At 40.4% G+C, this 16,322-nt stretch overlaps 1 protein-coding gene across 5 annotated transcripts in view; it reads left to right on the top strand.

The window, feature by feature from the left end:
• wipf1a (WAS/WASL interacting protein family, member 1a) overlaps positions 1-11,802 on the top strand; it is a 205,605-nt gene extending 193,803 nt beyond the window's left edge. For all 5 annotated transcript variants that reach the window (XM_039757670.1, XM_039757669.1, XM_039757671.1 and 2 more), the window contains 2 exons: positions 9,159-9,272; positions 11,398-11,802. In XM_039757670.1, coding sequence (XP_039613604.1) covers positions 9,159-9,272; positions 11,398-11,450 — 167 coding nt within the window. In that variant the 3' untranslated portion in view covers positions 11,451-11,802. The remainder of the gene's footprint in view (positions 1-9,158; positions 9,273-11,397) is intronic.
• Positions 11,803-16,322: the final 4,520 nt, after the last annotated feature.

The raw sequence follows: 16,322 nt of genomic DNA, 5'->3' as shown, positions 1-16,322 counted from the left end.
GCGAACCCAGGTCTCCTAACTCCTAACCAGGTCTCCTACCCACTGCGCCACTGTGCCGCCCATGTGATAATAATAACAATAATAATTCATTACATTTATATAGCGCTTTTCAAGGTACTCAGAGTAAGTGGGGGGCTAATTGAACCACCACCAATGTGCAGCACCCACCTGGAAGATTCGACAGCAGTATGCTCACCACACATGAGCTGTTAGGTGGTGAAGGGGTGAGAGAGTGATAATTAGAGACAGGGGATGATTAGGGGGCATCACAAAAGACGACCAGGGGGTCTTTATTGACCACAGAGAGTCAGGACCTTGGTTTTACGTCTCATCCAGTGGACGGCGCCATTTTTACAGCACAGTATCCCCATCACTACACTGGGGCACTGGGATCCACATTCATTGCAGCAACCCAGTGGACACCACAGCAAGCCAACCATGCACACCTGAGGGCACGACACCGAGGGAGACATACCACCCAAGCTCCTAAAAGTCTAATAATACTGAAAGCCCATTATTAACACCAAGGGGTGCCATTTATGTAACTCAGGTGGTAGGCGCTTTGGACCTTTCCAATCCCATACCCCCCTGCCACCTCCATCCACGCACTGGACAGTGAGGGGCACTGTTTATGTAACAAAAGGGCAAAGGATGGCACATCATAAGAATTCAAGAGGAGATGAAGGGGACCTTAAATTGTGGTAGCTGGAGTTCATTTTAATCAGTTTGTTGTTTCCTTATGCTGATCATCTCCTGATGCCAGGGGTCTCCAACTCCAGTCCTGGAGAGCTACTGTGGCTGCAGAATTTCATTCTAACTCTTTTCTTCATTAGTGACCAGATTTTGCTGCTAATTAACTATTTCACTTTATTTAATTGATTCTTTTTTCCTTAAACGGCACCTAAACATAAATTTGATGTGAACTGAGCCAACAGATGACCAACTTAAGTTGGGGCCTCAAACTCCAACCTTCATTCAGTTTCTTAACTTGAAGCCAAATCTCGTTGCTAATTAAACCCGTTATTTCATTCCATGGTGCTCAATCTGCCATGGCAGACATTTACAAAACTATTGATTTTCTTTTTTAAGAATGTTTAGAGGACCTGAGCAGATCAACATTTCTGAGGCCTTCACCTTTCTTTATTTTCAGTTATTGTGTGATGGACGCAGGGTGTTGTTTATGTGTTGGTACATTTTGTACCTTAATATTGTTCGGTTGCTAATTAAGGAAAAAAGAAATAATTAAGTGACCTGAGCCTTAAGTTGTGCATCAATTAAAATGAAGGCAAAGCATTAATAAGCAGCAAAATCTGGTCACTAATGAAGAAAAGGGTTAGAATGAAAACCTGCAGCCACAGTAGCTCTCCAGGGCTGGAGTTGGAGACCCCTGCACTATGCGGTGTGAGTAACTGAATCCCCCAAGTGAAGGTAGTGAAACCTAGAACTTGATATTCAATAATAGGATTATGTTGCTTGTTGAGTCTGTTATACAGTGGAACCTCGGGTCACGACCGTAATTCATTCCAAAACTCTGTTCGCAACCCGATTTGTTCGTGACCCGAACTAATTTCCCTCATAGGATTGTATGTAAATACAACTAATCCATTCCAGACCGTACAAACTGTATGTAAATATATTTTTTTTAAGATTTTTAAGCACAAAAATAGCTAATTATACGACAGAATGCACAGCGTAATAGTAAACTAAATGTAAAAACATTGAATAACACTGAGAAAAACTTGAACAACAGAGAAAACTAACATTGCAAGAGTTCACGCTACAGCCTTATAAACCACTCGCTTTTTTTAATGAGTTTTAAGCACAGGGAATAAAATGAAAATTTGAAAAATCCGTAATTTATACAAAAACTAACCATAAACAACCAAGAAAACTAACCTTACAGGAGTCGAGTTCTGGCATGAAGGAAGTGACTAGGAAGAACTAGCCACTCGTAGAAGGATAGTTTTGTAGCAAATCGCCACGAATCTTCCTGGCTTTCTCGCATAACATCGCCTCACTTACGCTGTCCCCTGCAAGTTGCTTCTCCTTCAGCCACACTAGCAACAGTTTTTCCACCTCTTCCAGCACTTGAGGCCTCTGCCTGGTTAACACTGTAACTTCTTTTGCAACATCAGCTGCTTTAATGGCCTCTTTCTGCTTTAGAATAGTCGAAGTCGTAGATTTTGACTTCTTGTACTCGACATCAAGATCAGTAACACGAACGCCACGCTCATATTTTTCAATAAGTTCTTTCTTTAATTCGATTTCAATTTTCTTCGAACCTTTCTCCTCACCAACACTACCACTCTTCACTTGCTTAGAGGCCATGGTTAATTGCAAAATTAATGCAAAAAGCACACGAAATAGAGCACAAAGAGTTCACAGTGAATGTACGCACGTCTGACCGAGAACAGTGTACAGGGAGAGACTGAACTCGTGCGGAAATCATCGGCGCGTACAAACCGGAAGGGAAACTGACTTGTTCATCACCTGAGTGTGTGGTCGTGAACAGATGCAAAAGTTTGGTGAACTTTTCGTAACCCGATTTGTTCTGAGACGTTCGTGACCCGAGGTTCCACTGTACTGGAATGAGTCTCGTGGCCATGGGTTAGATGGAGCCATTGCTTTAGTGATCTAATGACAAACACTACAAGAACAGCTTCCTCTTTTCTGTCATCAGCTGGCCTTATCTCAGTCTATGTTAATCATTAACGTCTATGGTTTTCAACTGTGTGTTTAATATAATATAATGTGTTTTAAGTATGTAGATGTTGTATGGTTTAATCATTTATTGTTGGTGTCTTATAGAGTCAAATATATGTCAGCACTCTGAGGTTGTACAAAATGAGAGCAGCAGTATAACAAAATAAACTGAAGTGAACTAAATAGCAAATCATAAGGCTGGTTGTGAGACCGCTTTGAAAGAAGTTGTTATACCTCTAAGGCCTGGTGTGTTTGCAAGCTTATATTTTTTGTTCCTACAATATGTAAAACAAGAAACAATGAAAAACAACTGTTCAACTTTCTAGAGCAGGCTACCAGGGTTTAAAGAGATGACCAGGGGAGGAAACATAAAATGAGTGGAAATTCAAAACCAGAGAAGCAGTTCTGTCTTTCGTGTAAATCATAAATCAAGAAACACAAAGCAAGATCCAGGAAATCTAAATATTAAAATTAGGGAGTCCAAGAAAGCTGTTTTTTGAGTATCCGTAATCTCGGATAAAGAAAGTTCAATAACTCATTCTGCCAATGAAGTTGTAGTGACTCAGCATGAAACCATAGATATTTTAAAAGGTTAGAAACAGGTCAAAACACAAAACAATAAAACAGGGAAGGGTTGTAACCCGAAAAGGTAGATGACCAGACGTCAAGTTTAAAATGCAAGTTAAAAATCAGCATCTACAAAACCAGAATAAAATATGTTCATAACTAGGAATAGAGAGAACAATATAAAATAACACACAGCAGTCCTGATATCCGATGCTGTGGAGTAGAATGTGCCAACCTTTTTGCTGGCACCCTGAATGACGTCACACGTCACATACCACCGAGAGATTCTGGAAAGGATCGCCGAAGCAACAGTCGACAAGATCACTAAGAAATACCGATGCCCTACTCATAACCAAAATGGTGTTCCAATAAGATGTTATTAAAATTCACCGTTTTAAATATTTCTTGAGGCAAAAAAAAAGAGATGAGAAACTCTGTATGTTCTCCTCATGTCCACATCGGTTTCCTCCCACAGTCGTTTTGATAAGAATAGGCCAAGAGTCTGGCAGGGAGTTCTGGGCAGATGACCACAGGAGTTTTGTACGACTATCTAACCCTGAAAGAGGTTCAGAAGAGAAGAACTGAAGGGATCAGACTTTACTCCAGTGAACTTCGAGTTCAGGTGGCAGGAGGAAGAAGAAGAGAAGAGCAAGAAGGAAGAAAGTTAGGAGTAGTCAGGGAGAGGTGCTGTTTTGTCTTGGTAGAGTCCTCTGCTTCTATAAAACTGAGTGCATTAACTCACTGTAACAGACATCATCCCAAACTCTCTCTGAGTGCCGTTATGAACAATGCTGCACATCCTCTGTCTGACACACCAACACTGAGGACGTTCAGACAATGAGTTATTCAGCAGAAGTGTGTCAAGAAACACGATGGGTTGGCTCCTTTAGAACAACAGCAATACGCCTGTATAGCACCTCACCGCAACTCGGACTGCCAAGTCTCAAGTTTTCTTTCTTTTTTCATTTTTCTTCCTTTTCAGTGATTCTGGTGTGTGTTCAGACTACAACCTGTGTTTATATATTTACTTATCTATCTATTTATGTATTTATTTATTTAAAGAGCTTTTGTAAAAAGCTAAATCATCCCCTGACAACAATTAATAGAATTCTATCTATCTATTATATAGTGCCTTTCATATCTATCTATCTATTATATAGCGCCTTTCATATCTATCTATCTATTTATTATATAGCGCCTTTCATTTCTATCTATCTATTATATAGCGCCTTTCTTATCTATTTATCTGTTATATAGTGCCTTTCATATCTATCTTTCTATCTATTATACAGCACCTTTCATATCTATCTATCTATCTATCATATAGCGCCTGTCACATCTATCTATCTATCATATAGCGCCTTTCATATCTATCTATCTATCTATCTTTCTATTATATAGTGCCTTTCATATCTATCTATCTATTATATAGTGCCTTTCATATCTATCTATTTATCTATCTATCTATTATATAGTGCCTTTCATATCTTTCTATTTATCTTCTCTTGGTAGAGTCCTCTGTGATTCTACTTCCCCCTTTTGTACTCTTTATTAGCTCTCATCTATAACTTCAGGCAATTAGGTAGAGTAAAAAAACACACAAGAGGTAAGTTGCATATTTTAAATAATGTATTATTTTAGGTAATATTCATTAAATGGCAAACCATAATCATGCAACCTGATAAATGCTAAATGTGTAGTTTAGGGCGGCACACAGACTTGTCGTTACTCAAATGTCAAATCATTTCTAATCTGCTTTCTCCAGGACACACTGCATGCCTTTCTCAATATGGCTGCTGAGTTGTGTGCCTCATTAGCCATGGTGTGTGTGAGAGATGGGGGGGTTTGGGGGGCAGTAAAATGACCAACGTTATACATTCTTGTCCATATCCTTAGACTGGTAGGGTGTCGTGGTATAGAATGGCCTCTGATTCCACATCAATCCCAAACAGCCCTACTTCAGACCATTGAGTGCACACGCTGCCTTTTCATGCCTGGCCTCAAGTAGTGGATGCCATTTGTTTAGCTGAAGCTTGGGGTTGTTGGCTTTTCGAATGTCCTGCACAGAATCACCTTTGCCAAACTGTGAAATAAAATTCACATCCTAAGTCAGTCTTAAAGACTCGGGGATTGGTTAGTTAGACTTGAAAATACGACAAGCGTAATGAAACACTGGAGAAGGACAAACAAACTGTAATGGCCTTCACTTCACTATTAACACGTAGACTTGTGTGTGTCACTCAGCTGGAGGAATCCTAACTCACATCTTTTAAGTGAGTGGGTAACTGATGTTATATATTATCTAAAATTAGAAAAAATCTAATTCTCACTCAGAGTATCTGTACAAAACGTTTTCAAAACCTGACAGGATCTGATAAATAACATTTTAGAATAAGCATTGGAAGTGAATCATCTCCCCTCTTTTTCTATTCTGTCTATTTTTATTTATTCATTTATTTACATATTTTTACTATTATTAAAGTGCTACTCTGCTGGCCTGGCTCTCTTTCTAATGGGTGGGGGTCGATTTGTTTCAAACCAGTTTTGTTAAACTTGACTTGCATGTATGGAATGTTTTTTGATTTTAATAAAATAAAATATTAATTTAAAAAAAGATACTGACACTAATATTACAATTGGTATGTCTAGCTTACAAATAAAGAAATACAAAATATGAATCAAATTATATACAAAATGTCACTCCATCACAGTTCTGAAGGGGAGAGTTGTAATAAACCCGTTCTTTTCCTTATATTTTGTTTCCTTCTTGTTCCTGTGGGTTTGAGCACCGTGAGAGCAGCCTGTTGAAGACTTGAGATCTCTGGCCTTACACGTGCCTTCAGTGCCTTTCCAGTGTATTCATGGGTCTCTGATTGTCTCTTCACCTGCGCTTCATCTCTTGGTTGCGTTCCCATACAACCTGCTCCTCAAACTCTGTCATTATTTTCAAGATGCCTTTCTCACCTCCTGTCCCGTTTTATACTCGCTGTCTTTGAAGGTGATGCTCCAAGTGCGTATCTTACATTGTTACTAATGTCTCTTCACTGACGCTCAGTCTCTCAAGTGCGTTCCCATAAAGCCTACTTCTCAGACTCTCATTATTTTTGAGGTGCCTTTCGTGCCTTCTGTCCAGTTTTATACTTTCAGTCTTTGAAGGCGACTCTATCAGCTAGCATCTTATGTCTAACGTCTCTTTACTGGCGATCTCTCTTTTGATTGCATCGCCAAAGCCAAACTGACCAATCACATCAAAGCGAAATTGACCAATCAGATTGCTCTGAGGGATAGACCTTAGCATTTTATAATATACTCTCTCTCTCTCTATATATATATATATATATACAATCTGATTGTGTGGGTGGTTACCTACCAGGTAACGCTTGTGGTTGGTCAGCAAGTCGGCTAAGATCCACCACGGTGCCCTCTTTCAGTTGCGAGAAGCAGATCATAGAATGGTTGAATAGTTTTACTGTCAAATAATGCAAAGAGTACACGACACGTGTTTCGCCCTAATTGTGGGCTCATCAGGCGTACACACTCACTGCACCACCTCTCAGGGAATCGAACCTCAGGCGTCAGTGCTAGAGGCGTTAGATAGATAGATAGATAGATAGATATGAAAGGCACTATATAATAGATAGATAGATAGATAGATAGGAAAGGCACTATATAATAGATAGATAGATAGATGTGAAAGGCACTATATAATAGATAGATAGATATGAAAGGCACTATATAATAGATAGATAGATAGATAGATAGATAGATAGAAGGTGCTATATAATAGATAGATAGATAGTTTATATATATAGTTTCTGCATTTGCGCTTTTCCACTGACTTTTTCAAACGATGTTAATCTGTGTTGAGTTGTTGTACCCTTATAGTGGTGTTCCGTGTTTATAATATCACTAGAGGGGCCGGCATCCAACCCCCAGTTGCCCCTGGTAGACCGTCCCACTTACGGCTTAAATCACAAAATTCTATAAATATGTAAAATAAAAATTAATTATTATTTAACAAAAAATTTTGTAAAAATCATGAAATGAGAATAAAATATTAACTTTCTTACCGGCTGGAGTATTCTCGTTAAACTGAGGTCCACAATGCTCGATGAGTATTTATAAGAGACTAAATAATCGATCCATTTGTTTTAACTGAAATTCGTATAGATAAAAAAAAACTTCTTTGGAAAAATGACTCATTTAAATAACAGGAAAAATCACGTGAAAACTAAATCACCTAAATACAAACAACTTTCTTGATATGTTAGTTTATAATTTAAAAATGGAATAAGAATCTGAAAAATCTAACAACATCACATTAAAATTCTGAAAAGAATGATACCAAACATATATATGTAGGTTTTAAAATAAGCCTGATTTAAAGTGTGACAAAAAAGTCACATAAAAACGTCACAGAAAATCGTTGCACAAAATTGTTGCACTTTTAGGCTTAGGATTGTATATATAGAGAAAGTACATTTGTTGTTGTTGTTCTCTTTCTCTTCTCGGTACTCAGCTGTGGCACTTGGTGCCACTGCCCACCTGCCAAGTTGTTCTGCCTGCCTAAAGTAAAGTCAGCTCTGATGTAGGATCGCAGAAATCGTTGAGTAGGGGGGTCCTTTCATCGGATTGGCTGGCCCAGCGCTGACTCAGCTATGGAAAGGCCAATAGGGGGAGGCAGCTTGATGGCCGAGGTCTCTAGAAATAAACAAATCCAAATCATATTCTGTGATATCATCTACTGTTAAATTCTGCTCTGTACTTGTAATATTTCTATTGCACTATTATATTGTATTGAGGATTACAGTGGGACCTCGGTTCACGAACGTCTCAGTACACGTACAACTCGGTTTACGACCAAAAAGTTCGCCAAACTTTTGCCTCGGTTCACGACCACACACTCAGTATACGACCAAGCCAGTTTCCCTTTCGGTTTGTTCATGTTCAGTCTCTCCCTCTGCATTTCCTGTGCAGCGCGAGCGAGAGAGCACGTGACACACACACACACACACACACACACAGGCAGCGAGAGAGAGCGCGACACACACACACACACAGAGGCAGCGCACAGACACACAGGCAGCGAGAGAGAGCACTGGACGCATTAAGGTAGGAGGGCAGTTAAAGAAAGCACTGGGCTTGATTTTGTTTTCACTTCTGTGTCCAGCGATCGGTTCGTAGCGTGTATTGTTGCAATGTTATTTTTCTTGGTGGTTTATTAAATTACGGATTTTTTCAAATGTTCGTTTTTTTCCCTGTGCTTAAAACTCATTTAAAAAGTGCTTTTAGCCTGCGGTTGGTAGCGCTATAGTGCGAAGTATTGCAGTGTTAGTTTTCTCTGTTGTTCAAGGTTTTCTCAGTGTTATTAATTTATGCTGTCCATTCTATGGTTTACTTAACTATATTTGTGCTTAAAAGCTTAAAAAAATATATATTTACATACAGTTCGTATGGTCAGGAACGGATTCATTGTATTTACATACAGTCCTATGGGGGAAGTTGCTTTGGTTCACGACCAAATCGGTTTACGACCAGAGTTTTGGAACGAATTACGGTCGTGAACCGAGGTTCCACTGTACTTGTATTCTGTTCTGTCTATTGTGTTGTATTGACCCCCTTTTTCTTTTTGACACCCACTGCACATCCAACCTACCAGTAAAGGGGTCTCTGTCTGAACTGCCTTTCCTGAGGTTTCTTCCACTTTTTTCTTGTCTTCTTAGAGAGTCAAGGCTGGGGGGCTGTCAAAAGGCAGGGCCTGTTAAAGCCCATTGCGGCACTCCTTGTGTGATGTTGGGATACATAAAAATAAATTGTATTGTATTGTATGGTATTATATTGTATTTGATTCAGTAAAATCAATATAAATCTTTGTTTTATTTATGCAGATGAGTGGGAAGGGAGATTTTCTTTTCATCCCCTTTCTGACTTGCCACCTCCAGAGCCATACATCCCATCTCAGAAGACTTATCCCAGCAAAATTTCACGAAGTGAAAACCAATGTGAGTAAAGGCGAATTTACATTTTTATTTTAATAAAGTTTTTTTTTTGTTGTTTTCTGAATGGAGGGACAAGCACAAAATTCAGAAGGGCAGATAATGTAGAATCAACTAAACCGTTACAGGGGGACAGCATACATGCATGGGCAGGTAATAATAATAATAATTCTTTGCATTTATATAGCGCTTTTCTCACTACTCAAAGCACTCAGCAATTGCAGGTTAAGGGCCTTCATCAAGCCCTTCCATGAGAATCCTAAATCCAAAGAGGACTGTTTCATTTATGTTAGGTAGAATGCCCAGAGGGGACTGGGCGGTCTCATGGTCTGGAATCCCTACAGATTTTATTTTTTTATTTTTTTTGTTTTTTCTGTCCCCCCTGGCCATCGAACCTTACTCTTATTCGATGTTAATGTTGATTTATTTTGTTTTATAATTATGTCTTTCATTTTTCTATTCTTTAATATGTAAAGCACTTTGAGCTACTGTTTGTATGAAAATGTGCTATATAAATAAATGTTGTTGTTAAAGGCCCAACAGAGCAGAGTCCCTTTTGGCATTTACGGGATTCGAACCGGCAGCCTTCCGATTGCCAGTGCAGATCCTTAGCCTCAGAGCCACCACTCCACCTCAGGCGACCCTGAATTGTTGTTAATACAGTTACATGTAAATGACTGCATGTAGGAAGTAAAAATGTTAGATTTGAATACACATTTTTTTTTTAATCATATTAGCCTGGCAAATTTCTATCAGTAAGCTATTCCAGATTTTAGGTGCATAACAGCAGAGGGCCGCCTTAACACTTCTTTAAGTTTAGCTTAAGTTTAACTCATCCCCTGTAGCCCTGAGTCAGCCTAGTCGCTCTTCTCTGGACCTTCTCTTGTGCTGTTATGTCCTTTTTGTAGCCTGAAGACCCAAACTGCACACAGGACTCCAGATGAGGCCTCACCAGTGTGTTATAAAGCTTGAGCAGCACCTCCTGTGACTTGTACTCCACACATCAAGGCGCTATATAACCTGGCATTCTGTTAGCCTTCTTCATGGCTTCTGAATACGGTCCGGCAGTTGATAGCGTCGAGTCCACTACAACTCCTAAATTCTTCTTATAAGGGGGACTTTTGATTTTCAGACCTCCTATTGTGTATTCAAACCTAACATTTTTACCTCCTATGTATAATACTTTACATTTAATTTAATTAGATTTTCTTCTTTTGTTTAAACTGTAAAGGCTCAGCTCTTTTAATCTTTCCTCATAACTCATCCCCTGTAGCCCTGAATCAGCCTTGTTGCTCTTCTCTGGACCTTCTCTTGTGCTGTTATGTCCTTTTTGTAGCCTGGAGACCCAAACTGCCCACAGGACTCCAGATGAGGCCTCACCAGTGTGTTATAAAGCTTGAGCAGCACCTCCTGTGACTTGTACTCCACACATCAAGGCGCTATATAACCTGACATTCTGTTAGCCTTCTTAATGGCTTTGTCTGGCAGTTGATCGAGTCCACTACGACTCCTAAATCCTCCTCATGAGGTGCCCTTTCAAGTTTCAGACCTCCCTTTGTGTATTCAGACTTCACATTTTTACTTCCTACGTGTCACATTTTACTACTTACATTAAATTTCATTATCCACAGATCTGTCCAAGGCTGTTTGCTGTCCAAGTTACTTGTGCCGTCTCATTTTACTTGTGCCTCATAATCCACATAAGCACACAATGGGCAAAACATGCACATTTATTTCCTAAAATATTGTTAAATAAATACTTCCAGAACATCAGTGCAGTGCACCAGCGGAAACTTGCTCAGACAAGAAAGAGCTTTTGCATTGAAAGTCCTCTGTGGAAACATCCATTTTTTCGAATGTAACAGATAAAAATATCACTTTGGCGGAGTATTACTTCAAAGAAACTAACAAACAGAAAGAACGATATTTTCCCAGAGTAAAGTAGGTGTCCAGTTTCTGGTGATTTTTAGGGTTACTCGGTCATTTAAACTGAGCTGACATTGTAGCCGCTTTGGCCAATACAACAAAAGCAGGACTATACATTTCTGAACAAATGATGGCTCTTTTTGAAATGCGACAGAAGGCTTTTGTCACAGAATGTCACCCTCTCTTTTTCATTTATGTCTTACAGCCTCAGGACGAAAGGAGCGAGGGGCCCCACCACTCCCACCTATACCAAGGTGAATTGGCAAGTCTTTCCGGATGACCCTTCTTCTCTGGAGGCCAATCTTAATTATTCTTGTTTTTGCTTTTAACTCGCCCTCTTCAGTATCCACTGTTGGTAAGGTGAACGGGGGGGTGACGTTTCTGCCACATTCTGGCTGCAGTGAGCCATCTTTAATCTCTTTTGTTAATTTAATCACTGCTGCCTGTCAAGTATAACGGTGCCTTACAAAACTAATTATGCTTTACAGACCAAAGGACCCTTTTTTTTCAGAAGGTAACTCTTGTAAATGAAATTTAAGATGGCTTTTTTAAAAAAATAAAATTATAATAATAATTTGTATTTTACATTGCTATGTTAGAATAGGATCTTTTTTTATTAAAATTATTTTAGAAATCCAATCTGGTTTTGCATTATTTTTAAAGTGGTGATGGCGATTTTACTCTGGCATTGCATTTGTATGTAGTATTATGATACAAATACTTTGTTAAAAAAATATACAGTATAAGACATTGATTGGTATTTTCAAAGGTTCCAGAAGCCCCCTGTAACTCATCGCATTGCCATATATGTCTGAAACCGGTGAGTTGCAAATGATATTCTGCTTCATGTGTTAACAGTTGAAGGGTTAAGCTGTGCTACCTGTCTAAGACGGGCTGAAATCTCAGTAATCAATGTAGGCCTCAGCATTAACGTTTGTAGTGCACCCTGCAATGAGTATGTCTCTGTTATATGCCATTTGGTATGGGATTCTTAAAGCAGTGTTAATGTTTGTGATGCTCCATCAGTTGGAATGACAAATGCAGTGCGTTTCATTACTAAAAATACTTGTGATGCGCCATCTGTTGGAATGTCAAATGCAATGCATGTCTCTGTCAAGTGCCATTTCGTATGGAATTTGTAAAAGCAGTGTTAATGCTTGTGTTGCGCCATATGTTGGAATGACACAGAGACATAGCAACTGGATGGACACACAGACGGACACAGAGACACATATCCCTTTATTATTTAGAACGGGCTGTGTTCCCCATCTAAGATGAACTGAAATCTCAGTAATCAGAGTAGACCTCAGCATTAATGTTTGCAGCACACTATGCAATGTGTTAGGTCTCAGTTACAGTATATGACATTTAAGCAATGTTAATGTTTGTGATGCGTCATCTGTTGGAATGACAAACACAATGCGTATGTCTCTATTATATGCCATTTGGTATGGGATTCATAAAAGCAGTGTTAACTTTGTGATGCACCACCGAATGACAAATGGCAAATGCAATGTGTTTCATTACTACAAATGTTTGTGATGTGCCATCTGTTGGAATGACAAACATTCCTTCACACACACACACACACTTATCCTTGTATTATTATCTAGCTGTGCTACCTGTCTAAGACGGGCTGAAATCTCAGTAATCAATGTAGGCCTCAGCATTAACGTTTGTAGTGCACCATGTAATGCGTATGTCTCTGTTATATGCCATTTGGAATGGGATTCATAAAAGCAGTGTTAACTTTGTGATGCACCACCGAATGACAAATGGCAAATGCAATGTGTTTCATTACTACAAATGTTTGTGATGTGCCATCTGTTGGAATGACAAACATTCCTTCACACACACACACACACACACACACACACTTATCCTTGTATTATTATCTAGCTGTGCTACCTGTCTAAGATGGGTTGAAATCTAAGTAATAAACACAGACCTCAGCATTAACGTTTGCAGTGCACCATGATCAATACATACGTCTCCATTGTATGCTGTTTGCTATGGGATTCATAAAAGCTGTGTTACTGTTTGTGAACATCATCTGTAGGAATGACAAATGCAAACATTTGCAGTAATAAAATGTATTACTACAGAGGTTTGTGATGCACCAGCTGTTGGAGTGGCAAATGCAAACTTTTGTAGTTATAAACTTCATTGCTACAAATGTGTGTGATGCACCCACCGTCTGTTGGAATGAAGAAGACAATGCATATATGTTTCTTATATGCCATTTGGTATGGGATTTGTAAAAGGAGTGTCAACATTTGTGACTCACCAGCTGTTGGAATGACAAATACAATGCCTATTGTAGCTAAAAATGTTTGTGATGCAACAGCTTTTGGAATGACAGGGATATGGCAACCGGAGGTAGACACCGACAGACACATATTCTTATATTAAGGTTGATAAGCCGAAATATTACGACCATCTGCCTAATATGTGCCGACACACCGAGGTACGGACTCCAAGACTCTCTGAAGGTGTCCTGTGGTGCCTGGCACCAGGATGTTAGCAGCAGATCCTCCAAGTCCTGTAAGTTGCAAGGTGGAGCCGCGGCAGATCAGACGTGTTGTTCGATCACATTGAGATCTGGCGGATTTGGAGGCCGACTCAACACCTTGACATGCTCCTCAAACCATTCCCGAACAATCTGTGCCGTATGGCTGAGCGCATTCCACTGCTGACAGATCCCACTTCCATTGTTGCCATGAGGGGGGGCACCTGGTCTGCACCTACGTTTAGGCTGGCAGTAAAAACGTATGAAATTAACATTCATATGAGTGCCAGGATCCAGGGTTTCAATGCGTCACACACACTCCAGCAGCTTGTCTTCTTCCCATAGTGCATCTTGTTGCCATGTCTTCCCCAGGTAAACAACACACTCGTCCCCAAGACAAGAAAATGGAATTCCTTGGACCAGGCCGCCTTCTTCCATGGACCCAAGGTCCAGTCCCGACCCGCACTGTAGCCCTTTGCGATGTTACATACCGTGTTTAGCTTGGATTTGGGCCATGGAAGCCCTTCTGTTGGTCTGAAGCTGACGGGATAGCCTTGGTTGACCTCTTAGTGAGACTCGGCCATCTTGTTGACAGTTTGTTGTGTTTCTCTCACCTGACCCTTGTAGGTGGGTGCTCACCATGGCTGACCATGAGCACCCTCCCCACCAGCCTCGCCATTTCAGCATGTCGGGCCGTGACGATTTATCATTGTCACAGTCCTTCAGGCCAGCTGGCAGCTCACCATCTGACATACTCCTGACCATGACATGCGCCGCTGCTACGAGGTAATCGGCTCAGATGGTTTCGCTCTTTGGTGTACGCTGTAACGTATAAACTCTGAAGTTCAAAATATATTCAACTTTGAAATATCTGATCAGGCAAATGCTACTATTAGTGTTTAACACATTAATAAGGACCTCCAGCAGCGAGCGTCGGAGGAGCAGAGCAGAAATCTGAAATCAAGTGAACGTCTGCACAGCCTCAGGCCTTTCTGCTTGTGGTCTGTCAGTCCCTGGTGGGACGTGTGCTGCTTCGTGTGACGAGATGTTTGGGCAGAAGAGGCCAACAGGTTGAAGACGTCAATTGGGGAGGCTGGCACTGTGCTGGGTACTGATGACTGAACAATGGCTCACAGCCTCTGCACGGTCAACCTGCTCAGGCAGGGACCCTCACTAACAAAGCTGATTCTACCACAGTGGTCCGGGGGGTGCAGTAAGGTGGAGCTCTTCTATTAGCCAGCCGCCATCAGACTTTGGAAAGTGTAACATAAGCGTTAGCTTTACTTACTGCATGTTTCTGCTAATTTGGGGGTTTCATTCGTGAGCTTTCCATTTCTACAGTCAGTTTCTCAATCGGGTTGGTATTTTAAAGGTTGATTTTTATTATCATCTGTAAATATAAAATTGTAAGGGCTGCCTGCCTGTCACGTAAAAAACTTTAGAACATTAGAACCTTCTAGACGAGAACAGGCCATTCAACCCAACAAAGCTTGCCAGTCCTATCCACTTATTTCTTCCAAAAAAACATCAAGTTGAGTTCTGAAAATCCCTAAAGTCCTGCTGTCTACCACACTACTTGGTCGCTTATTCCAAGTGTCTATCGTTCTTTGTGTAAAGAAAAACTTTTTTAATGTTTGTGCGAAGTTTCCCCTTAACAAGTTTCCAACTGTGTCCTCGTGTTCTTGATGAACTCATTTTAAGTCACCGTCTTGATCCACTGGACTAATTCCCTTCATAATTTTAAACACTTCACTCAGGTCTCCTCTTCATCTCCTTAAGGCTCAGCTCTTTTAATCTTTCCTCCTAACTCATCCCCTGTAGCCCTGAATCAGCCGAGTCGTCTTCTCTGGACCTTTTCTTGTGCTGTTATGTCCTTTTTGTAGCCTGGAGACCCAAACTGCACACAGGACTCCAGATGAGGCCTCACCAGTGTGTATTATAAAGCTGGAGCAGAACCTCCTGTGACTTGTACTGCACACATCAAGGCGCTATATAACCTGACATTCTGTTAGCCTTCTTAATGGCTTCTGAACACTGTCGGGAAGTCGGTAACTTACAGTCCACTACGACTCCTAAATCCTCCTCATAAGGTGTACTCTCGATTTTCTGACCTCCCATTCTGTACTCAAACCTCACGTTTTTACTTCCTATGTGTAATTCTTCATATTTACAGACATTAAATTTCATCTGCCACAAATCTGCTCAAGCCTGTATGCTATCCAAGTCCTTCTGTGGTGATGAAATTGGATTCCAAATTATATGCTAATCCCCCTATCTTGGTGTCATCTCCAAACTTAACCAGCTTGTTCCTTATATTCCTATCTAAATCATTTATATTTATTAAACATATCAGCGGCCCCAGCACTGCCCCCTGCGGGTCACCACTCTTAACATCACCCAATTCTGATGAGGTTCCTCTCACCATCACTCTCTGTTTTCTGTGTCTGAGCCAATTCTGCACCCATCTACATGCCACACCCTGAACTGCCACTTCTTTTAATTTGATGCCCAACCTCTCATGTGGCACCTTATCAAATGCTTTCTGAAAGTCCAGATCAATAACATCATCTGCTCCACTTTGATCGTATCCAAAAACTTGTGCATCCATGGCCTTTGAAGCT

This window comes from Polypterus senegalus, chromosome 6 (assembly GCF_016835505.1).
Source record: "Polypterus senegalus isolate Bchr_013 chromosome 6, ASM1683550v1, whole genome shotgun sequence".
Classification (NCBI taxonomy): domain Eukaryota; kingdom Metazoa; phylum Chordata; class Cladistia; order Polypteriformes; family Polypteridae; genus Polypterus; species Polypterus senegalus.
The sequence above is the reverse complement of the archived record's forward strand: the minus strand, read 5'-3'. Positions and strand labels throughout refer to the sequence as shown.